The sequence below is a fragment of the Equus caballus genome, chromosome 11 (genome assembly GCF_041296265.1).
Source record: "Equus caballus isolate H_3958 breed thoroughbred chromosome 11, TB-T2T, whole genome shotgun sequence".
Taxonomy (NCBI): domain Eukaryota; kingdom Metazoa; phylum Chordata; class Mammalia; order Perissodactyla; family Equidae; genus Equus; species Equus caballus.
This window is the reverse complement of record NC_091694.1, coordinates 14,063,373-14,083,898: the sequence shown is the minus strand read 5'-3', so window position 1 is coordinate 14,083,898 and position 20,526 is coordinate 14,063,373. Positions and strand designations below refer to the sequence as shown.

The window sequence follows — 20,526 nt, the reverse complement described above, 5'->3', positions numbered from 1 at the left end:
TAGCTTAATGCTTTTGAGATTCATTCATGTTGTCTGTGTCAGTTGTTCCTTTTTACTGTTGATTAGTATTCCAGTATATGGATGCACTGCAGTGTTTTTATCTATCCATCCATTGATGGACACCTCAGTTATTTGTAGTCTTTGGCTCTTAGGAATAAAGATGCTTTGAACATGTATATGAACATATGTTACATTTCTCTTGGGTAAATACCCAGGAGAGAGATTGCTGAGCATATTGTAAATACATTTTTAACTGTATTAAGAAACTGTCATACTATTTTCCAAAGTGGCTGAACCATTTTTCATTTCTATTAGTAATGTATGAGATTTCCAGTTGCTGTACATTTCTCATCAGCACTTGATATTATCAGTCTGTTAAATTTTACCCTTGCTATTGAGAACCTGATAGTATTTCATTGTAGGATTAATTTACATGTTCCTAGTTACCAATGTCATTGAGTAGTTTTTCATTGGGCTTATTTGCCATCTATATATCTTTGATGAAGCATCTATTCATATCTTTTGCCCACTTTTTTATTGGTTGGTTTGTCTTAAGTTATAAGATTCTTTATACATTCAAGATGCAAATCTTTAATTAGATATATGCTTTGAAAATATTTTCTCCCAAGATAATGGCTTGACTTTTCATTGCCTTAATAATATCTTTCAAAGATCTGAAGTTTGGTTTTTTTTTTCGGTGAGGAAGATTCGCTGTGAGCTAACATCTGTTTGCAGTCTTCCTCTTTTTTTGCCTGAGGAAGATCACTGAGCAAAAATTTGTGCCAGTCTTCCTCTACTTTGTATGTGGGTTTGCTGCCACAAGCTGTCTTGACTAGTGGTGTGGGTCTGCGCCCGAGATCTGAACCCATGAACCTAGGCTGCTGAAGCAGGGTACGCTGGACTTCCAACCACTATGCCATGGGGCCGGCCCCAGAAGTTCTGTTTTTGATGAAGTCCAGCTTGTCCCTTGTTTTCTTCTATGAGTTGTGTTATTGATAATGTCTAAAAATTTTTGCCTAATCCAGGGTCACAAAAATCTTCTTTTTTTTCTAGAAGTTTCATAATTTTAACTCTTACGCTAAGTCTGTTTTGAGTTAGTTTTTGTATATGTTGTGAGGTAAGAGTTTTTTTATTGTTTTGTTTTAGTTTTGCATATATATGTTATGTTTATATAAAAATATATGTTCAGTTTTTTCAGCACCATTTGTTGAAAACACTGTCTTTCCTCCATTAAACTAACTTGGTGCCTTTGTTGAAAATCAGTTGACCAGATACGTGAAGTTTCTATTTTGTTCTTCTGATGCAGATGTTTATGTTTATGCCAAATATGCTGTCTTGATTACTATAACTTTATAAAAGTCTTGAAATAAGGTAGTATAATTCCAATTTTGTTAGCCTCTTTCAAAATTGTCTATTTCAGATCCTTTGCATTTCCATATACATTTTAGAATCAGTTTCTGCAAAAACACCTGCTGGGAATTTGATTGGAATTGTATTGAATCTATAGGTCAATTTGGCAAGAATTGACATCTTAACAATACTGATCTACTGAGTCTTCTGATTTATGAATAGGGTATATCTGTCTCTCTCTTTTTTAAGGTCTTTAACTTCTTATAGCTTTTTTTTTTTTTAAGTTTTCAGTGTACAACTCTTGCACATATTTTGTTAAGGTGAAAGCTTACATTAATATAGGTATTTAGTGTTAAAATTTTCCTCCTCAGAAGTGCATCCCACAAATTCTAATGTTGCATTTTCATTTCATTCTGTTCAGCACAGTTTCTAATTTCTCTTGAAATTAGATTCATGGATTATTTAGAAAGGTGGGCTTTAGTTTCCAATTATGGAAGATTTTATCAGAATGTTTCTGTTACTGATTTCTACTTTAATTCCGTTGTGGTAAGAGAACATATTTTGTATGACTTGAATCTTTTTGAATTTATTAAGATTTGTTTTGTGGTTCAGGATATGGTCTGTCTTTGTAAGCGTTCCTTGTACACTTGAGAAGAATGAGTGCTCTATAAATGTTAATCAGGTCAAGTTGGTTCATAGCATTATTCAAGTTTGCTATATCCTTGCTGATTTTCTATTTACTTTTTAAAAATACATATTGATAGAGAAATATTGTACTCTCCAAATATAACTGGTACTCGTCTATTTTTCCCTTAAGTTTTGCTTGATGGATTTTAGAGTTCTGTGATTAGGTGTGTAAACATTTAGGATTATGTGCTCTTGATTAATTAACAAATTTATCATTATGAAATGACCTTCTTTATCCCTGGTAATATTCTATGCTCTGAGATCTACTTTGCATAATATCAATGTAGCCACTTCAGCTTTCTTTTGTCTAGTGTTAGCATGGTATATCTTTTTTGACCTTTTACTTTTAATCTATTTGTGTCTTTATATTTAAAGTGCACTTCTTTTAGATAGCAAATGGTTGGCTCTTGATTCTTTTTTTAATCCAATGTGACGATCTGTGCCTTTTAGTTGGGGTGTTTAGACCATTTATACTTAATGTGATTGTTGATATAGTTAGATTTGGTTTTATCATCTTGCTATTTGTTTCTAATTTGTCTAATCTGTGTTTTGTTCCCCTTTTCCTTTTAGTTGGCCTTCTTTTGGGTTAATTGGGTATTTTTTATGATTCTGTTTTATCTCCTCTGTTGACTCATTAGCTATAACTCTTTATTGTTTTGATATTTGCTTTAGGTTTATAGTATACACTTTAATTTATCGCAGTCTCTTTCCAATTTATATTTTACCACTTGATGTACAGTAAAAGAACTTTATGATATTTCAATTTTTCCTCTTCTGGCCCTTATGATATTGTTATCATGCATTTTACTTTTACATATGTTATATCCCCAAAATATTGTTAGTATTTTTGTTTAAATGGCCAAATGTCTTTCTAAGAGTTTTAAATAATAAGAAAAATAATCTTTTGTATCTGTCCATGTAGTTAGCATTTCTGGTATTCTTTCTTTCTTTTTGCGTATTCTTGTTTCCATCTGATATAATTTTCCTTCTGTCTGAAGGACTTCTTTTAATATTCCTTGTAGAATATTAGAAGTCTGCTGGTGATGGATTCTTTTAGCATTTGTATGTCTGAAAATGTCTTTATTTCATCTTCATTTTTGAAAGATAGATTTGCAGAGTATAGAATTCTTAGTTGATAGTTTTTATCCTTTAGTACTGTAGTGATGTTGCTCTTCTGTTTTCTTGCTTGTATTGTTTCCAGTGAGAAGTCTGATGTCATCCTTGTCTTTGTTTTCCTGTATATAACGTCTTTTTTTTCTCTGACTGCTTTTTAAAGTTTCTTTTTATACTGGTTTTAGTAATTTGATTATGATATTCTTGGTGTAGCTTTCTTCATGCTTCTTGTCTTTGAGTTTTGATGAGCTTCTTAGATTTGTGGGTTTACAGTTTTCATCAAGTTTGGAAATTTTTGACCTTCTTTTCTTCAGATATTTTTTCTGTCTTCCTCCTCCTCTCTTCTTCAGGAATTCATATTACCCATATATAAGGTTGCTTAAAGTTTCCCCACAGTTCAGGGATGCTCTTTTCATTTTATTTTTTAATTCCTTTTTCTTTTTGTGTTCGTTTTGTGTAGTTTCTATTTCTGTGCTTTCAAGTTCACTAAGTTTTTGTTCTGCAGTGTCTGATCTGCTGCTAATTCCATCCAGTGTGTTTTTCATCTCGGACATTGTGGTTTTCATTTCCTGAAGTTTAGTAGTAAGGCTATTTTTACATGATAATTCATTTTGTGAAGTTCTAGTGGCATTCTTAAAAAAGTGTTTTCCAGGGCCAGCCCCATGGCTGAGTGGTTAAGTTCGCATGCTCCACTTTGGTGGCCCAGGGTTTCACCAGTTCAGATCCTGGGCGTGGACATGGCACCGTTCATCAAGTCATGCTGAGGCAGCGTCCCACATAGCACAACCAAAGGGACCTGCAACTAGAATCTACAACTAGGTACTGGAGGACTTTGGGGAGAAGAAGAAGAAGAAGAAAAAGAAGATTGGCAAAAGATGTGTTAGCTCAGATGCCAATCTTTAAAAAAAAAACAAAAACTGTTTTCCAACAAGAACCCAAATCAAGGATTCTTTCAAGGAATTTAAAATATCCAGCAATTAATTCTTATAGATTAAAAGCCTTTCGCATGCATGAAATAGCATTATTTAAGTCTATTATAATTGTGATTTTTTAACTTAATTTTGATTTCTCTAATATCATCCACTTATATTTAGTTTGATATCTATTACTATAAACAGTATATGTTTCCTTCAGAATATCTTTATTTAGTTTAGATTGCTTTACTTAATTGGATTGACACATTATTTGGGTTTATGCTTAAGTGCATTTGTAAATGGCCAAAGCATTGAGCTCAGGTGTCAACCTTTAAAAAAAAGAAAAGAAAATGAGACTGTAAATTCCTGGAGATTGGGCAGTTATCTTTGGAATTATTTGATGTCTGGAATTGTTCCCTTATTAAGCTTTTGCCCTGTCAATGAGGTTTGCTTTATTTATAAATTTTCTTTCTTACAGAGAAACTGCAACTCTGAAAATTCTAGGAACAAAACCCCAGCAGTAATATAAATCAATAGTAATGGGTGAAAAATGTTTAAAATATTCTACTTCTTTGTCTAATATTGGTTAGTCACTGGAAATGTAACATACACTGGAGACAATTTATAAGAATTTTTAAATATTTTCTTAGGTAAAAGTGATACAAATAATCCTGGACCGGAAATTAGTAAGATTCGAACACCAGAGAAAAAGCCTACAGAATCAAAACAGGTATGCTGCTTATATTTAGTGAATGCATTGTTCCAATGAAGTTAATCTGATTGATCATCTTGGAATCTTGATGTTTTTAAAGAAAAGTATTTACCTTTTTGTGTATATCACTTATCAGTAGACTTTTTTAGAAAAGTATACTCAAATTGTGTTCCTCAATAATAGATGTGACTTTAGAGACTTTCCATGATAAAGTAGTACATGAGACACAGCTGTAGATGTGTCGTTGAAAATTAGAATGGGAAGAGCTGTTATATTGAAGAAGGTAGAATTAACTTCCTCAGTTCCCTCACCTTATTCTCTCATCACACACGCACTGTATAAATCCTTAACTCTTTATCTATTCATTCATCTACTCTCTCTGCTTCTGTGTTTGTGAACCAGTTAGGGGAAATCAAATCATTGGTTGAATTAGTGCCACTGGGAAATTCAGGTTTTCTAACCTCAGGGAAAACCTGTGGGGCTCCCCTGCATGTCTTTTACATGTACCTATCTCCTTTTGCCCATTAAGATTAATCTCTCCTCTTCTGGTCACCTCACAGACTTTGTCCCTTCTCCTCATTTATCTTTAGATTCTTTGTAGCTATTAATTCTTCCTTCTCAGACTATAAGTAAATTGATTGATAGACTGTATTATTTTTGTCTTTGTTTTTGTGAGGAAGATTGTCTCTGAACTAACATCCTTGCCAGTCTTCCTCTATTTTGTATATGGGACGCCACCACAGGGTGGCTTGATGAGTGGTGTGTAGGTCCATACTTGGGATCTTAACCCATGAACCCTGGGTGGCTAAAGCAGAGTGTGTGAACTTAACCACTATGCCGCCAGGCCAGCCCTTGACTGTTTTTTAAAAAGACACTTTCTTTGACCTTTGTCTCCTTTATAGCTACTGCTTAATTTCTCCTTTCCAGCTCATCTCTTATTTACCCCTTAACCAACACAGTCTAGTATTAGACCTCAACATTTCACTGAAACTAGTCAGCTCCAAGGGACCAAATACTATGCACACGTTTTAGTTGCAGTCTCACTTGACTTTGCTTTGGTGTTTGGCACTATCTTCTGCTTCTTTCTTCTTGGCCATCTTGTTTTTCTGTCACACATTTCTACTTTTCACAACTCTCTTTAACATGACCTTCTGTCTCTTTTATAAGTTCCTGTTCACCCATTTCCTATCCGTCTGTAGTCCCTACGTTGGGATTTCCCAGGGTTCTGTCATTGTCCTGTAGCTGTCTTTGCATTCTATTGTTTCTTACTTTAAACTAGTCCAATCCGTGATTTTAAATGCCCTCTCCATGATAATGACTTCCAAATTTGTATGTGCAACCTCAGCCTTGCTTTAAGTAACTGTTCTCTATATTCAGTTACTTATGTCCTATAAGTAGCACTGATTCACACTTTTTACAGCTGGAAGGACTGAGTACCCACTGGAGAAGCTGCGGTGAAATGAGGCAGCCCAAGGAACTTCTTGATAGAGTAAGAGGGGAGCTGCAGTGAAAGTAGAAGTCCTGTATGTTTGGGAAGGGGTGCAGCGGGAGAACAAATGGCCCGTCACGATGGGGCAGCAACAACAGCAGCAGCTGTAGGTAGAGGCAGCACAGGCCAAAACCCGCTGCAGGAGACTCAAGTGCTATCAGAACAACTGAAGCTGAGAGGGCTAAGTGTCTCTCAGGTCCTTGTTTTTAAACTTCTATTATGATCTTTCCCAGTCAGGGGGCGAGGCAGCCTGATAGACATGTTTCATTTTCTTTCCCACTCTGATGCTTTGTCCTGGGGCCCTGGGCGAAAAAAAATTCTAGCTTTCCTTGACTCTACATCAGTGTTGTGAGGAAAGTCATAGAGGATAATCTAATTCCGATGATAGTAGACTCAAACTCCTTCAGACCTTACCATCCTCTATTCTGCTTGGCCCATTGTAGTATCATGGAGTAGCACAGTCTTGATCTAAATTTCTATGACACTGGCCTGGTTTCCTGTCCATGTCAGAGTCAGAAATGAAGGAGGCAATTAAAACAGCAGTTTATCCACAAACGACCTTGACATCTAATCATGGTCTCCCTAATGTGATCAGAGTGTGCATATCAACAGTGTCTTCTGGAAAAAAGTATACCCTAGCTGAGTGTAGCTTTAGTCATTCAAAAGACGAAGACTTATGGGGGAAATAATTTATTTATAAAGAACTTTAATCAGGTTCTGAGATATTTGAAGAGCAGGCATTGCAGCTGCTTGGCAAGACTGGGACAGAGTTGTCATCTTCCTCATTTCATTTTCTAGACAATCTTTTTACACTTAGTAGTCTTAAGGACCTTATTGACTAAATTTAATGGCAGTCCATTTGAGCTAGTGATTAGAGTTGAGAATACATTTGGGGCATGATTGGCGTATTGCAACCATTTGTTGCAATAGCTCTATTGCCGAGTGTACCCCAACTTCAGTTTAGGAACAAGCTATTGTTCTTTGTTCTTGGGAGTGATCAGTTCCATGTATAACTTGAGAGCCTTTGGTGGCAAGTAGTCTGCACTCCTCAGTGACCATTTCAACTTTGAAACTAATAAGGAGATAGAAATACCAAAGCAGCTCATTGAATGTTTTGACAGAAATGGAAAAGAAAAGTGGCCTCTTTCAACCTTATGTTTCATTTTTCATATTGTCACCACTTATGATCAAACTTGCATTTGGAAGGATGACGGCACTCCCTAGTTTACACGCCTTGAGTAGCTTGCCACAGTTTACAGAATTAAAAACATGTTTATACTCAGTATTGAATCATTCAGAGTCTTGCATAATTGGGCTCTTGCAGTTTCATCTGATGTCAAGAAGGGGAAAACTAACATATACACAAGTGAAGTTATACCTCTATGTGCACAAAACTTCTCATGCTCCTCAAATTTGCCATACTTTTTCTCCTCTCTCCATCTTTGTATAAGCTCTTACCTTTACCTAGAATGTCCTTCCCTCACTGGAAAATTCCAGCTCTTTTTGTGAATGCCATAGCCTCTGCCGCCTTTAATTTTCACAGGCACGAGAATCTCACACCACATCCTCTTACAGCGCCTCTCATTTTGCGTTTACACGTTGGTGTCCTCTACTGGAGTCTAAGCTAGAGCTTAGCAAACTTTTTCTGCAAAAGGCCAGATAGGAAATCTTCAGGCTTTGTGGGCCATATGGTTTCTGTTGCAGCCACTCAGCTCTGCCACTGTAGTGAGAAAGCAGCAATAGACAAAACGTAAACCAACAAGTGTGGCTGTGTTCCAGTAAGACTTTATCTACAAAAATCTAGTGGGCTGGAAATGGCCTGGGGCCCACAGTTTGCCAGTCCCTACTGTGGGCTCTTAAGGGTACAGACTAGGTCTTCTTATTGCTTTTTTAATCTCTAGCCCTTGGTAGGCTCTCAATAAACGTTTGTTGAAGGAATAAATGTCAATACCTAATGGCAAAAATTGACCACCAACTGGTTATACAGAGATGATACAGTACTTATTATATTTGTTCACTTCAAAGTTGTTTAAATTGAGACAGGTTTTTGGGGTTTTTTAAAATTAATATAGATATGTTTGAGGAAAGAGATGTATAAAAACCATAAAATCAGAAGGAAAGAACACATTTTAATGATTTATATCAGAAGGAAATAAATGATTATCTTTCCAAGGAAGAGAGTGTGAAATTAAAAATAATGTTTTTAAAGGAATTAAAGTAGATATGCTAATAAAATGGCAGTATCTCTTTTTATGACTCAAATTTAATATGCTGTTTTTTCTTGTTTCATCTTTTCTAATTTAAAAAAATAGTTATTCCCTTATTTGGTTGTCAGAAAGTGATTGATCGGGCACCCAGCACTCTTGCTATTACTGTTAAGAATGTATCATATCCCTTAGATATGCCAGGGGTGGGAAAAGGTGGAGAGCCATGGGACTCAGATCATCCACAGTTTAAAAAGTCTTCTTATTTTTTTCTAGATTGATTTGGAATCGAATCTACAGAACAGAAGTCCTGAATCACGTCCTGGTGTTGTTTATCCCAATACCAAATTTCATCGCAAAGATAATCTCAACCCAAGACATATAAATCTTCCTCTTCCTGCTCCCCATGCACAGTATGCAATCCCTAGTCGTCATTTTCATCCCCTTCCCCAGCTACCAAGACCACCGTTTCCAATTCCGCAGCAACACGCCTTGTTAAATCAGCAGCAGAATAATTTGCCTGAACATCCAAATCAAATGCCACCCCAACCAAATCAGGTAGTCCAGCAGCAGAATCCGTTGAATCAGCTGACTCAGCAGCCACCTCCTCAACTTTCTCCTGCCTATCAGGCGGGCCCCAGCAGCGCTTTTTTCAGTAATGCAGTTTCTCATCGACCGCAGTCCCCTCATGCAGAGGCTGTGATGCCTGAGCAGCAGCCCCCTCCCATGCTGCAGGAAGGCCACAGTCCTCTACGAGCCGTTGCGCAGCCCGGCCCCGTTCTTCCTTCACATCTGAATAACTTCACTGATGAGAATCCCCCAGGACTGCCTATAGGGGAGGCTTTAGGTAAGTTCTCCTGTCACTGCTAAGTGCAACAAATTCAGAGATTATTTACTTAAAATGATGTACTATGCAATATTAATTTGGGTCAGGATTGATTCATCTCTTTAAATAATGCCAATGAAAATCAATCACATAGTGTAATAATCAGAATCTAGTTCCAAATGCTATGTAATATTAGGTATCCAGTCGATGCCAGGTTACATCATTATGTAGGTAAGGAAAAATCATCATCATCATTACCATAACTTTAGTTACTGGCAAATTTAGAAAACATTTGCTTTCTCCAAAACCCAAATTGTAGCCATGTCTTGGTCTTTGTGGAGAAAGTCTGCTTGTAAAACCTCTTGAAAAATTGACTTGAAACCCCAAATGCATGAGAACTTAAACTTTTCACAAATGTTTTTGTAGATCGTCTGCATGGGAGTGTAGCTCTGGAAACATTACGGCAGCAGCAAGTGCGGTTACAGCAGTGGAACGAGCATCATGCCTATCTCAGTCAGGGCACTATTCCCTACCCACACCATCACCATCCTCATCCTCACCTCCAGCATCTTCCTCAGCCGCCCATTGGATTACATCAGCCACCAGTGAGGGCAGACTGGAAGCTCCCCAGCAGTGCTGAAGATGAAGCAGAAACCACAGACTCAAGGTATTTCAGCAGACTAAAAATGGCTTCTGAAACATGACCCCCCACACACTATTTTCTTTGTTGAATTGAATGTTGTCCTTTTAGCCTCAAGTTGGAATAGTCTCCCAAAGAAATTGGATGCTGGCTTTCTGGGAACATGCTATACGCTTCTATTGAATGACTCTAAAATATAGAGAATCCATTTAGACGTAACTCTTGTGCAAGTCTAGGCATGGACAATCTGCTGTGGACTGTAAATTAAGGCCCCTGGCTTTGTGGACTCTTCAAAAGGGGAAATGTACCATCATACTCAGTAGTGGTTTTTTTTCACAGTCGGGAGTGATACAAAGAATGAATAAGGAGAGAAGTAAATTAGTGGTTAAAAGTTAAAAATTATAAATTTGTCATTGATTTTTTTTTCCTGGTAGCACAGAATCCTACTTTTTTTTTTTTTTTAAAGATTGGCACCTGCGCTAACAACTGTTGCCAATCTTTTCTCTTTTTTTCTGCTTTTTCTCCCAAATCTCCCCAGTACATAGTAGTATATTTTAGTTGTGGGTCCTTCTAGTTGTGGCATGTGGGACGCCACCTCAGCATGGCCTGATGAGTGGTGCCACTTCCGCTCCCAGGATCCGAACCAGCAAAACCCTGGGCCACCGCAGCGGAGCATGCAAACTTAACCACTCAGCCACAGGGCTGGCCTCTACCTTCTTTTAGTTACAGATATTTATGAGTATTTAGTCCTGACTCTAAACTTGTTTTTATGGCCAGTGTCATGTGAATGCAGTGAAGTGTTTCCTAATCCCTTCTGAATAAGGTCCATCATCACGGTGACCTTTTATAACTGCCAGTTATCAAAGGCATGTGGAAACAAGGACAGTTGTTTTTAATACAAAGGGAAAAAAAAGAAGTCAGGTACTTGGGCCTATTTAATGTTTTCAATTCGGTATCTATTTTTTTTTTTTTTTTTTAAGATTTTTTATTATTTCCTTTTTCTCCCCAAAGCCCCCCGGTACATAGTTGTACATTCTTCGTTGTGGGTTCTTCTAGTTGTGGTATGTGGGACGCTGCCTCAGCGTGGTCTGATGAGCAGTGCCATGTCCGCGCCCAGGATTCGAACCAACGAAACACTGGGCCGCCTGCAGTGGAGCGCGCGAACCCAACCACTCGGCCACGGGGCCAGCCCCTCAATTCGGTATCTATTGAGTGTTAATGCTTACTTTTGAGATTAATGTTAGTTCTAAATTAAGTATTATGATTTTGTTTGTAAAAATTACACATGTAGTTGACTAAGCTCTCCTTAAGGTAATGGAGCTTTTCTTTTATTTTCTTCTCATATTTTATCATCTTTATGTAGGTTTCAAGATTTAATCAGAGAACTGTCTAATCGTGATCAAAGTGAAACACGGGAACTAGCTGAAATGCCACCACCTCAATCAAGACTTTTGCAATATAGACAAATTCAAACTAGGAGCCCACCAGCAGTCCCATCTCCCCCATCCAGTACAGACCACAGTAGCCACTTTTCTAACTTTAATGACAACAGCAGAGACGTTGAAGTAGCCAACAACCCAGCATTTCCTCAGCGCCTACCGCCCCAGATGTTCAGCTCACCTTTCTCATTGCCATCTGAACACCTTGCCCCTCCTCCCTTGAAATACCTGGCACCTGATGGAGCATGGACTTTTGCTAACTTACAACAGAATCACCTAATGGGGCCAGGTTTTCCCTACGGCCTACCTCCATTGCCTCACAGGCCACCGCAAAGCCCTTTTGTACAAATGCAGAATCATCAACATGCTGTTGGTCAAGAGCCATTTCACCCATTGTCATCTCGAACAGTATCGTCTTCTTCGCTCCCTAGCTTAGAAGAGGTAAATATCTTTCTTTTCCTTTTTTCCTTTTGGGATTAATTGATTGTGAAAAATATCAGTGTTTACTGATTTGATAATAATAGTGGACAGACCTTATTGATTTAATAGTCTTTTAAAGAGAATCTTTTCTTGGAACTTATTTTAATTTCCACCCTCTTATTATGGTATTTTAGACTTTGCAGAATGGTCATTATTGTTGAGTCTTTTCCTGCTGTTTTGGAACATTTAACATCTGCCTGACTTGAGGAAGCTGTTCATTCAAGCAGCTTAGTCCTGTCTAGTCTGGGGACATGGTTTTTAGTGATTCATCTCTTTACTTTAAGTTACATTGGTTGATTACAAATTTGTTAATTAGAGCTTTCCAGAGATTCTGGCTTTCTCAGCCGGTTGCCAGTTCCAAGTGCTGTGCTCTCTCTTCTGTGGCTCGTCCTGCTGCTTTCTTAGACCGAGCAGTTGGTACACAGTGATACTCTGATCCCCAGATGTCAGAAATTTGCAGGTGTTTGACATAGAATTGACTCTGCTACACTAAGCATTTTAAGGTAAACGGAATTTTTATCTTAAAATACTTAGTTATTTCCCAAGAGCATCTTTTTGGACCTTCATTGATATGAAACTCTAGTAGTTCCAAGTTATAAACCTTGTAAAACATCGTCATTTGGTGCAGACTATAAAAATGTCACCTAGCTGTTCCCATTGAGCTTGCAGTGATGAAAGATAAGAATGTGTAGAGCTGGTTTGGTTGTTATCAGTCAGAGACATCTTGAAACAGGATAAACGTTTCCAATTTTGATATTTTTTTTGACATTAGTTTCATTTTGGCAGTTCTGGAACGATTTCTAAGGCTTTAGAAATAATTCACATGTTTTGCAAATTTTCTGCTATAGATGTGATTAAAAAGTTAAGTTTCCTAGGGAAAAGTCTGTATCTTATTTGTAGGGTTTTGGAGGTAATTTGTTCAAATTGTTCCAGAATTCACTAGTTGGCTCATCCTGCATAATAACTATCATTAAAACAACTTAATTGCTGTCTTGTTCCTAATGTAAACTGTAAGCATAAGATGAATTGATATCTATAAATATGTCTTGTGAAGACCTAGAAATTTGGAACCATACTTCACGAAGATTAGATGCATATCTGACATTATTTCAAATTATGATGGAATGGCTTTACAATTTAGCAGTAATGTAATTTTCAGTTAAGCACCAGTTTATGTATCTACCTACCTATTTATTTGTGATAAATTCATTTAACAAAAAATGTACCATTTTAGCTATTTTAAGGTGTACGATTTAGTGGATTTTAGTGTATTCACAATATTGTGCAGCAATCACCGCTACCTAATTCCAGAACATTTTCATCACCCTAAAAGAAACCCTGTAACCATTAAGCAGTTACTCCCCCTACCCCCAGTTTCTAGCAACTATGAATCTACTTTCTGTCTCTGTGGAGACATTTCATGTAAATGGAATCATACATGTGGCCTTTTGTTCCTGGCTTCTTTCATTTAGCATGCAATTTTCTCAGCTTACCTACTTTGTAGCAGTACTGGCACTTCATTCCTTTTTATGGCTGAATAATATTCCACTGTATGGACGTGCCCCAATTTGTTTATCTTTTAATCAATTGATGGACATTTAGGTTGTTTCCATTTGTTCACTATTAGGAATAATGCTGCCGTGAACATTCATGAGCAATTTATTGTGTGAAAGTATATTTTCTGTTCTCTTGGATATGCACTTAGAATTCCTGCATTGTATGGTAACTCTGTTTAACTTTTTGAGGAGCTGTCAAACTGTTTTTCACAGTGCCTTGCACCATTTTACATTCCCACCAGCAGTATGCGAGGGTTCTAATTTCTCCTTTTTTTAAAATTATAGCCATCATAGTGGGTGTGAAGTGGTAGCTCATTGTGGTTTTGATTTGCATTTCCCTAATGACTAATGATGTTGAGCATCTTTTCATGAGCTTATTGGCTAGTTTGTATATCTTCTTTGGAGAAATGTGCTTTCAAATCCTTTGCCCATTTTAAAAAATGGTTATCTTTTTGTTGTGGAGCCATAAGAGTTTTAAAATTTATTCTGGACACTAGATTATTATCATATATATGATTTCCAGTATTTTCTCCTATTCTGTGGGTTCTTTTTACCTTCTGATCGTATCTTTTGATGCACAAAAGTTTTTAATTTGGATAAAGTCCAATTTATCTGTCTTTTCTTTGGTTACTGTGCTTTTGGTGTTATATCTAAGAAACTGTTGCCTAATCCAAGGTCACGGAGATTTATATCTACCTTTCCTAGTCTTATAGTTTTAGTTCTTACTTTAGTTCTTTGATCCATTTTGAATTTTTGTGTATTATATGAGGTGGTTGTCAAATTCATTATTTTGCATGTGGTTATCCAGTTTTCTCAGTACTATTTGTTGAAAAGACTATTATTTCTCCATTAAATGGTCTTGGCAACCTTGTCAAAAATCAATTGACCATATACATATGGGTTTACTTCTGGACTCTTAATTCTGTTCATTGATCTATGTCCTTATGCCCTACCACACTGTCTTGTATACTCTAGCTTCATAGTGAGTTTTGTATTTGGAAGTATGAGTCTTTGTACTTTGTTCTTCTTTTTCAAGACTGTTTTGGCTATTCTGGGTCCCTTGAATTTCCCTATGAAATTTAGGATTTGTTTGTCAATTTCTGCAAAAAAAGCCAGTTGGGATTTTAAAAGAGATTGCTTTAAATCTGCAGCTTAATTTGGGGAGTATGGCCATCTTAACAATATTAAGTCTTCTGGTGCCTGAACATGGGATGTCTTCCCATTTCTTTAGGTCTTTTGAAATTTCTTTCAACAATATTTTGTAATTTTCTAAGTGTAAGTCTTAGACTTCTTTTGTTAAATTTATTTTGAAGTATTTTATTCTTTTTTGTGGTTTTGTAAAGAGAATTGTTTTCTTAATTTCATTTGTGGATTACTCATTATTGTTTAGAGATACAATTGATTATATATTGATTGTATATCTGCAAACTTGCTGAACTCTTTATTAGCTCTAATAGATTTTTTGTGGATACCTTAGGATTTTTTATATAGGAGACAATGTCATCTGCAAATACAGTTTTGTTCTTCCTTTCCAATCTGAATGCCTTTTATTTTTTTTTTTCTTGCCTAATCACCCTAGCCAGAATCTCCACTATAATGTTTAGAGTACATTTTGGCAAAATTAGAGAAAAGCAAGTATGTCTAGGGTGAGTTTTCCAAATTTCCTTTTGTTATTGAGTCCTATTCATTCCATTGTGGTTGGAGAACATACTTTGTATAATTTTAATCTTTTAAATTTATTGAGACTTGTTTTGTGGCCTAACATACGGTCTATCCTGGAGAATGTTTCAGGTGCACTGGAGAAGAATGCATATTTTGCTCTTGTTGGGTGGAGTGATCTATAGATATGTTAGGTCTATTTGGTTTATATTGTTGTTCAAGTTTTCGATTTCCTTTGGAGCTTTTGTCTAGGTTTTGTATCCTTTATTGAAAGTAGGATATTGAAGTCTCAAGCTATTATTGTTGAATTACCTATTTCTCCTTTCAATTCTGTCAGTTTATGCTTCATGTATTTTGGGGCTGTGTCAGTAAGTTTACATATATTTATAATTGTTATATCTTCTTGATGGATTGACTCTTTTTTTCTTTTTTTTCTTTTTTTTTGCTGAGGAAGATTAGCCCTGAGCTAACATCTGTGCCAATCATTCTCTTCTTTATATGTGGGTCACTGCCACAGCATGGCTGATGAGTGGTGTAGGTCCGTGCCTGGGATCCAAACTTGTGAACTCGGGCCACCAAAGTGGAGCGTGCTGAAGTCAATGATCACACCATAGGGCCGGCCCCTGGATTGAGCTTTTTTTATCATTATATAATGTCCTTTCTCTCTCATAACAGTTTTTGTCTTCAAATGTTTCCTCTGATATTGTCTAGCCACATCAGCTCTCTTTTGGTTACAGTTTGCATGGAATGTCTTTTCTCATCCTTTGGCCTTTTGATTTAGTTGTCATTTATTTGTTTAGTGTCTTTTCTGAACTAATTTTTTCCAAAACTTTTAATTTTAATTTTTAAATTCTGAACAAATATTTTTAAATCTATATTTGTCATGTGTGGCCTCTGAAGTCTTTATCCGTTAGCTTAATAGTCAACTAGTCATTGCACAAATTTTCTTAAATGCTGAGAACCAAAAACATCATCCAGTTTTTCCAGAGGCACCTGTGTTTGAACACACTTCCATACTCAGCCAGACAGTTCACATCTCTGCTTTAGCCTTAACTTCTGCTTCTGCAGAGCCTCCATATCAGCCAGAGCTCAGAACTTTTCAGATCTTTCCTGAGAATGTGCACAGCATGGATGGGTCTTCTAGATTCCCAGGAATATGGCAGAGCTAGTCAAATCCCCTCATCCCTGAAACATCTCACTCCTAGGCCTTTCCTCTAAAGCTTTTGGTTTGGTCCAGCTGATATCCATTGCCTCAAGCAGTATCAAACATTTGCCGTAAATGTTTTCAATAAGGCCCCTTTAGCACTGGTTGAATTCTGAATTAGACAAGACAAGGCAAGTGTTTATTTTTATTTTATTTAATTTTTTTTTGACCCAGCCTTCCAGATTGCCATCAGACAGGTCAAAACAAATAATCAGAATTCTTTGAGAATGAGGCCCATTCTGCTTCCTCTAGTACTGATGCCAGAAATGCAGAGTCTTATTGTCAAGCCTACCAACGGAGCTGGAGAGCAGGGGCATAGCACTAGAGTAGGTTCAGATACCAGAGCTCATTATTCTTACTGAAATTCCCTGATTTTTCTTGATTAAGTGCTCCCCTAGTTGCTGCCAGCTTTAGTTTCTCCAATTCCAAGAAAGTTGATTGTGACAGTTTTTTCATTGCTTTTATGGAGGGATGGACTTTGGAGTTCCTTATTCCACCATTTTTACTGATGACACTTGTGATGTTTTGATTTAATCTGCCAAATGAATTCGTAAGATGTGGGGGAAAACAGCATGCCCAAATTTTTGTAAGGGTTTATAAAGTTTTGTACTTTACTAAATAATACTGAATACTGTACTTAATCATTGATCTATTTAAATGTTCCTTAGTTTTGAAATTTAAGTTCTTTGTACCCTTGAGTTCTTAACATTTGCTATTACTGTTTAGGTATGAGTGTGTGAATAAGTACCTTCAATTGTCAATGGGTTCTTAGAGTGAAATTACTTTTGCAAAAACATTTGGTCACCTTTATTTTGATGCATGAGATTCACAAATGATGAGTAACTTGCAAAACTGAAAAAATACCTTGACAAGGAAAATATTATTCTTACCACATTGCACATTTTGATGTTTTCAGTGCATTAGGATAACATTTGTGTATTATATTGTACAAAATGGTTTTGCATGAATCATCTCAGAATGAATGGTTTATGTGCTTGCTGTTTATTTCCGACCTTTTAAAATAATTTCTTTAGCGTTAACAATACAGAAAAATGTCTTATTTCCCTCCCTACTGTGAATTATTTTATTGTTAGAAACCTTGGTAGATTAATCTTTTGTGGGATAAAAATGTTTAGATGTTAGCTTAACAGTTAACTTGAACAGAGATGGTTTTCATATTGTGTTTCCTTAGTTCTTTCTTTTTCATAATATTTTTGACTTTCTTTTGACAAATGAAGTACATGGAAAATGTAGCAGTTAGAGAAATTATTTCTAGTTTCATTATACAGAGATAGCTACTGTAACATCTAGCTTTTCATAGCGTTCACAGATATGAAAGAGTGACTGATTAATGGAAGGGGATTACTTGTTGGGGAGACTTGAAACAATTTTTTCCTAATTGTTGTGCTCAGCTGTATCACCCCATTGAACCTTTCCTTCCACCAGGTTGAGGCACCCTCAAGGGGACCTTGATTCTATAACATTTACAATTTTTAGAGTATCTCATTTAGATGCTCAAGGCTTGACTACGGATTTTCCTTACCTCCCTCAAATGCGGCAGAATTCCCGGCCCTCAGCTGCTTGGATGGGGCTGGGGCGCTGTGTCTGGCAGTAGTCCCGGCACCCTGTCCCACTTCTAGTTCTCTACTGGTGTGATGAGATAAGGAGAACAAAGAGCAAAGATGCCGTCCTTACCTGGGCCACATTACAGACCATTCCTGATTGGAAATAGATTGATAAATTGCTCCAATTTGATTTCAAATTTCAGTTTAAGCTTGGGGTTATGGTTTAATTTTTCTCCAGATATTTAGCAGTTGTCTTCATACTCTTTATTAAGTTATTGCATTCTCACTAGATAGAATGGTGGCTTTCTTATCAAATACTAAATTCTTTCTAATAGCACTGTATCATACTTGCATTTCAACTAACTGAAGTGGGGGTAGGGGGAGATGAAATGCAAAGAGGAACAGTGGAAGTTAATTCTTGGCTTCTGAGCTTCCAAGGATTCAGTTTCTAGTAATTTTGGCATGATTCAGGAGTTTTCAAGTGTAATTTTTATCTGTATGAGCTTTTTCACTTTGCGTGATAACTTTATAATCTAACCTCTGAGTAAGATAGAGTACTTCAGTATATCCTGAGATCTGTTTCTGGACTTTGTTTTTCTCCTCATCCATCCATATGTTTCTGTACCAGAATTATACACTGTTTTCATTTTCAAGGTTTTGCATTATTCTCATTTGATAGTGTAGTCTCCCCTATTACTTTTTTGTCCTTCCAGTTTCTGTGTATGTGTGTGTGGGGAGGCAAGGGGAGAGTATGAAGGTTATTCTCTGGTTTTTCTGCTAGAAGTTTAGAATACCTTTGTGAACTCTTTCCCTCCCCTCTCCCCAAAAATACCTTTCTTGAGTTTTTATTTGAATTACATCAAATATATAGCTTAAATTGGGGGAATTTTATCTTTGCAAATATTTTAAACCTGTCATTTAGGAACTGGTACAATCTTCAATATTTTGATTTTTTTTTCTTCCCTCCTTTTCTCCCTTCTTCTCTTCCTCCTTTCTTTGTTTTCTGAAGGTTCCTCTGTAAAATTCTGTAGCAACTTCATTTCCGGTTAAATTTGCTTTTAGGTTAATTTTTCCTTGTTTTTTCTTATGAAAGCAACTTTTTTCCCATTGTACTTTGCAGGCATTTTATCTTGAGAGACAAATCCTCCTCCTTCTTAAGTGGGTGTAGTTTTACTACGCCAAAAACTTTTCATTTAACGTGGAATCAGCAATGCTGACACTGTGCAGAGCAAAGCTTTTGCCATTTAAAACGTGCTTGCCATGAAATAGTTTGATTAAAAATGCTTAAGTAATAAGTGGAAAATTCTTTTTTAAAACGTCACTATAAGTCTCGGAATTTGTTTATGAAGTTGCATGTTTTTGTGTTGCAGTGGTGGTATTATTGTAATGGCCTTCCAATGAAAATGAAATGCTTGTAAGTCACTCATTTTGATCAGCTTTCAGTAAATCAACATTTACTTTACCATCTTAGAGATGACATGTATGCGTCTGTGATGTTTCTGCTTTGAAATATTTCTTATATGTTGGCTTTTGAACAAAAACACTGTTGACCCATCTATCCATTTTCATTTTTTCCTTCAAACTACTCTAGTTTTGAAGTTACTTGATAGTTTTGATTTCAATACTGTTATCTAATCATCTACCCCCCACCCCCGCTCGTGTGCCAAGTTGCCTTCTGTGGAGCAAAGTATCGTACAAATGTCGTTGAAGGTGATGTTCTTAGCTGATTGACATATTCTGCCTATTCTGACTTTAGATGATGAAAGCTCGTGACTTACGTCATATAACCAGGTGATAATGTCGCTGTCTTCTCAGAAGTGTCTTCTCAGAGAGATTAATGGATGGTATCAAACCATCTAATGCACATAACAGAGACAGTGATCAACAAATTAATAAATTAGACCTCTATTCATGTTTAAATTATCAAAGCTAATCATTTAAATGAGATGTTCCATTTTAATTAAAGTTTCTTGCACCATAGTTAATGAGACTTGGAATTTCCACTAGAGCATTTAGCTCTTCCTTAGTGATTAGCTTTGATAGTACAATTATAAATAGAGCCCTAGTTAATTAAGTTGCTGGCCTTTCCCCCAGTTATTTATTTATACATTATACATGTGAAATAGCTTGCTAATCTCATACATTAGAGATAGACACACCTTATAAACCAGTGGTAAGCAAATTATGAATTTTTACTTAAACTGACAGCGATCTTTAACAACAGAAATTTATATATGAATTCAGTCATTTAGTTTTCCTTTCTTCCTTGAAATTTTAGCGTTATATTTTGATATTTAGAAAGAGATATCAACAGTAGCCTTAGAAAATAATGATCATATGTTTAGCAACATAATGATTTCACAGTTTAACATGAATATTTATAAACACATAAACATATTGGGAGTTGATACTGAATCCAGAAGTAAGAATCTCTGACAGAGTAGAATCGGCCTTTAAGCAATAAATAATGAAGTTACTTAAGACCCAAGGACTCTAAAATTAAACCTAAGTGTCAGTCATTGCTAGGGTTGCCATCTAGAAGTAGAGGAACATTCTGATTGGCATGAGATGTATGTGGAAGGAATAGTCTCTTCATGAAAAAACTGGGAACTGGGCAAAAGCAACAGAAGACAAAAAATGGTCAAGAACTAAGAAAAGAAGGGAAGAAAAATATAGTTCATATATTTA

The 20,526-nt window shown here is 36.4% G+C and overlaps 1 protein-coding gene across 35 annotated transcripts in view; it reads left to right on the top strand.

The window, feature by feature from the left end:
- Nucleotides 1–20,526, top strand: part of HELZ (helicase with zinc finger) — a 176,829-nt gene that overhangs the window by 131,296 nt on the left and 25,007 nt on the right. For 20 of the 35 annotated variants that reach the window (XM_023651612.2, XM_070225647.1, XM_023651607.2 and 17 more), the window contains 5 exons: nt 4,715–4,794; nt 6,197–6,265; nt 8,746–9,316; nt 9,722–9,962; nt 11,299–11,815. In XM_023651612.2, coding sequence (XP_023507380.2) covers nt 4,715–4,794; nt 6,197–6,265; nt 8,746–9,316; nt 9,722–9,962; nt 11,299–11,815 — 1,478 coding nt within the window. 35 annotated transcript variants of the gene reach the window in all.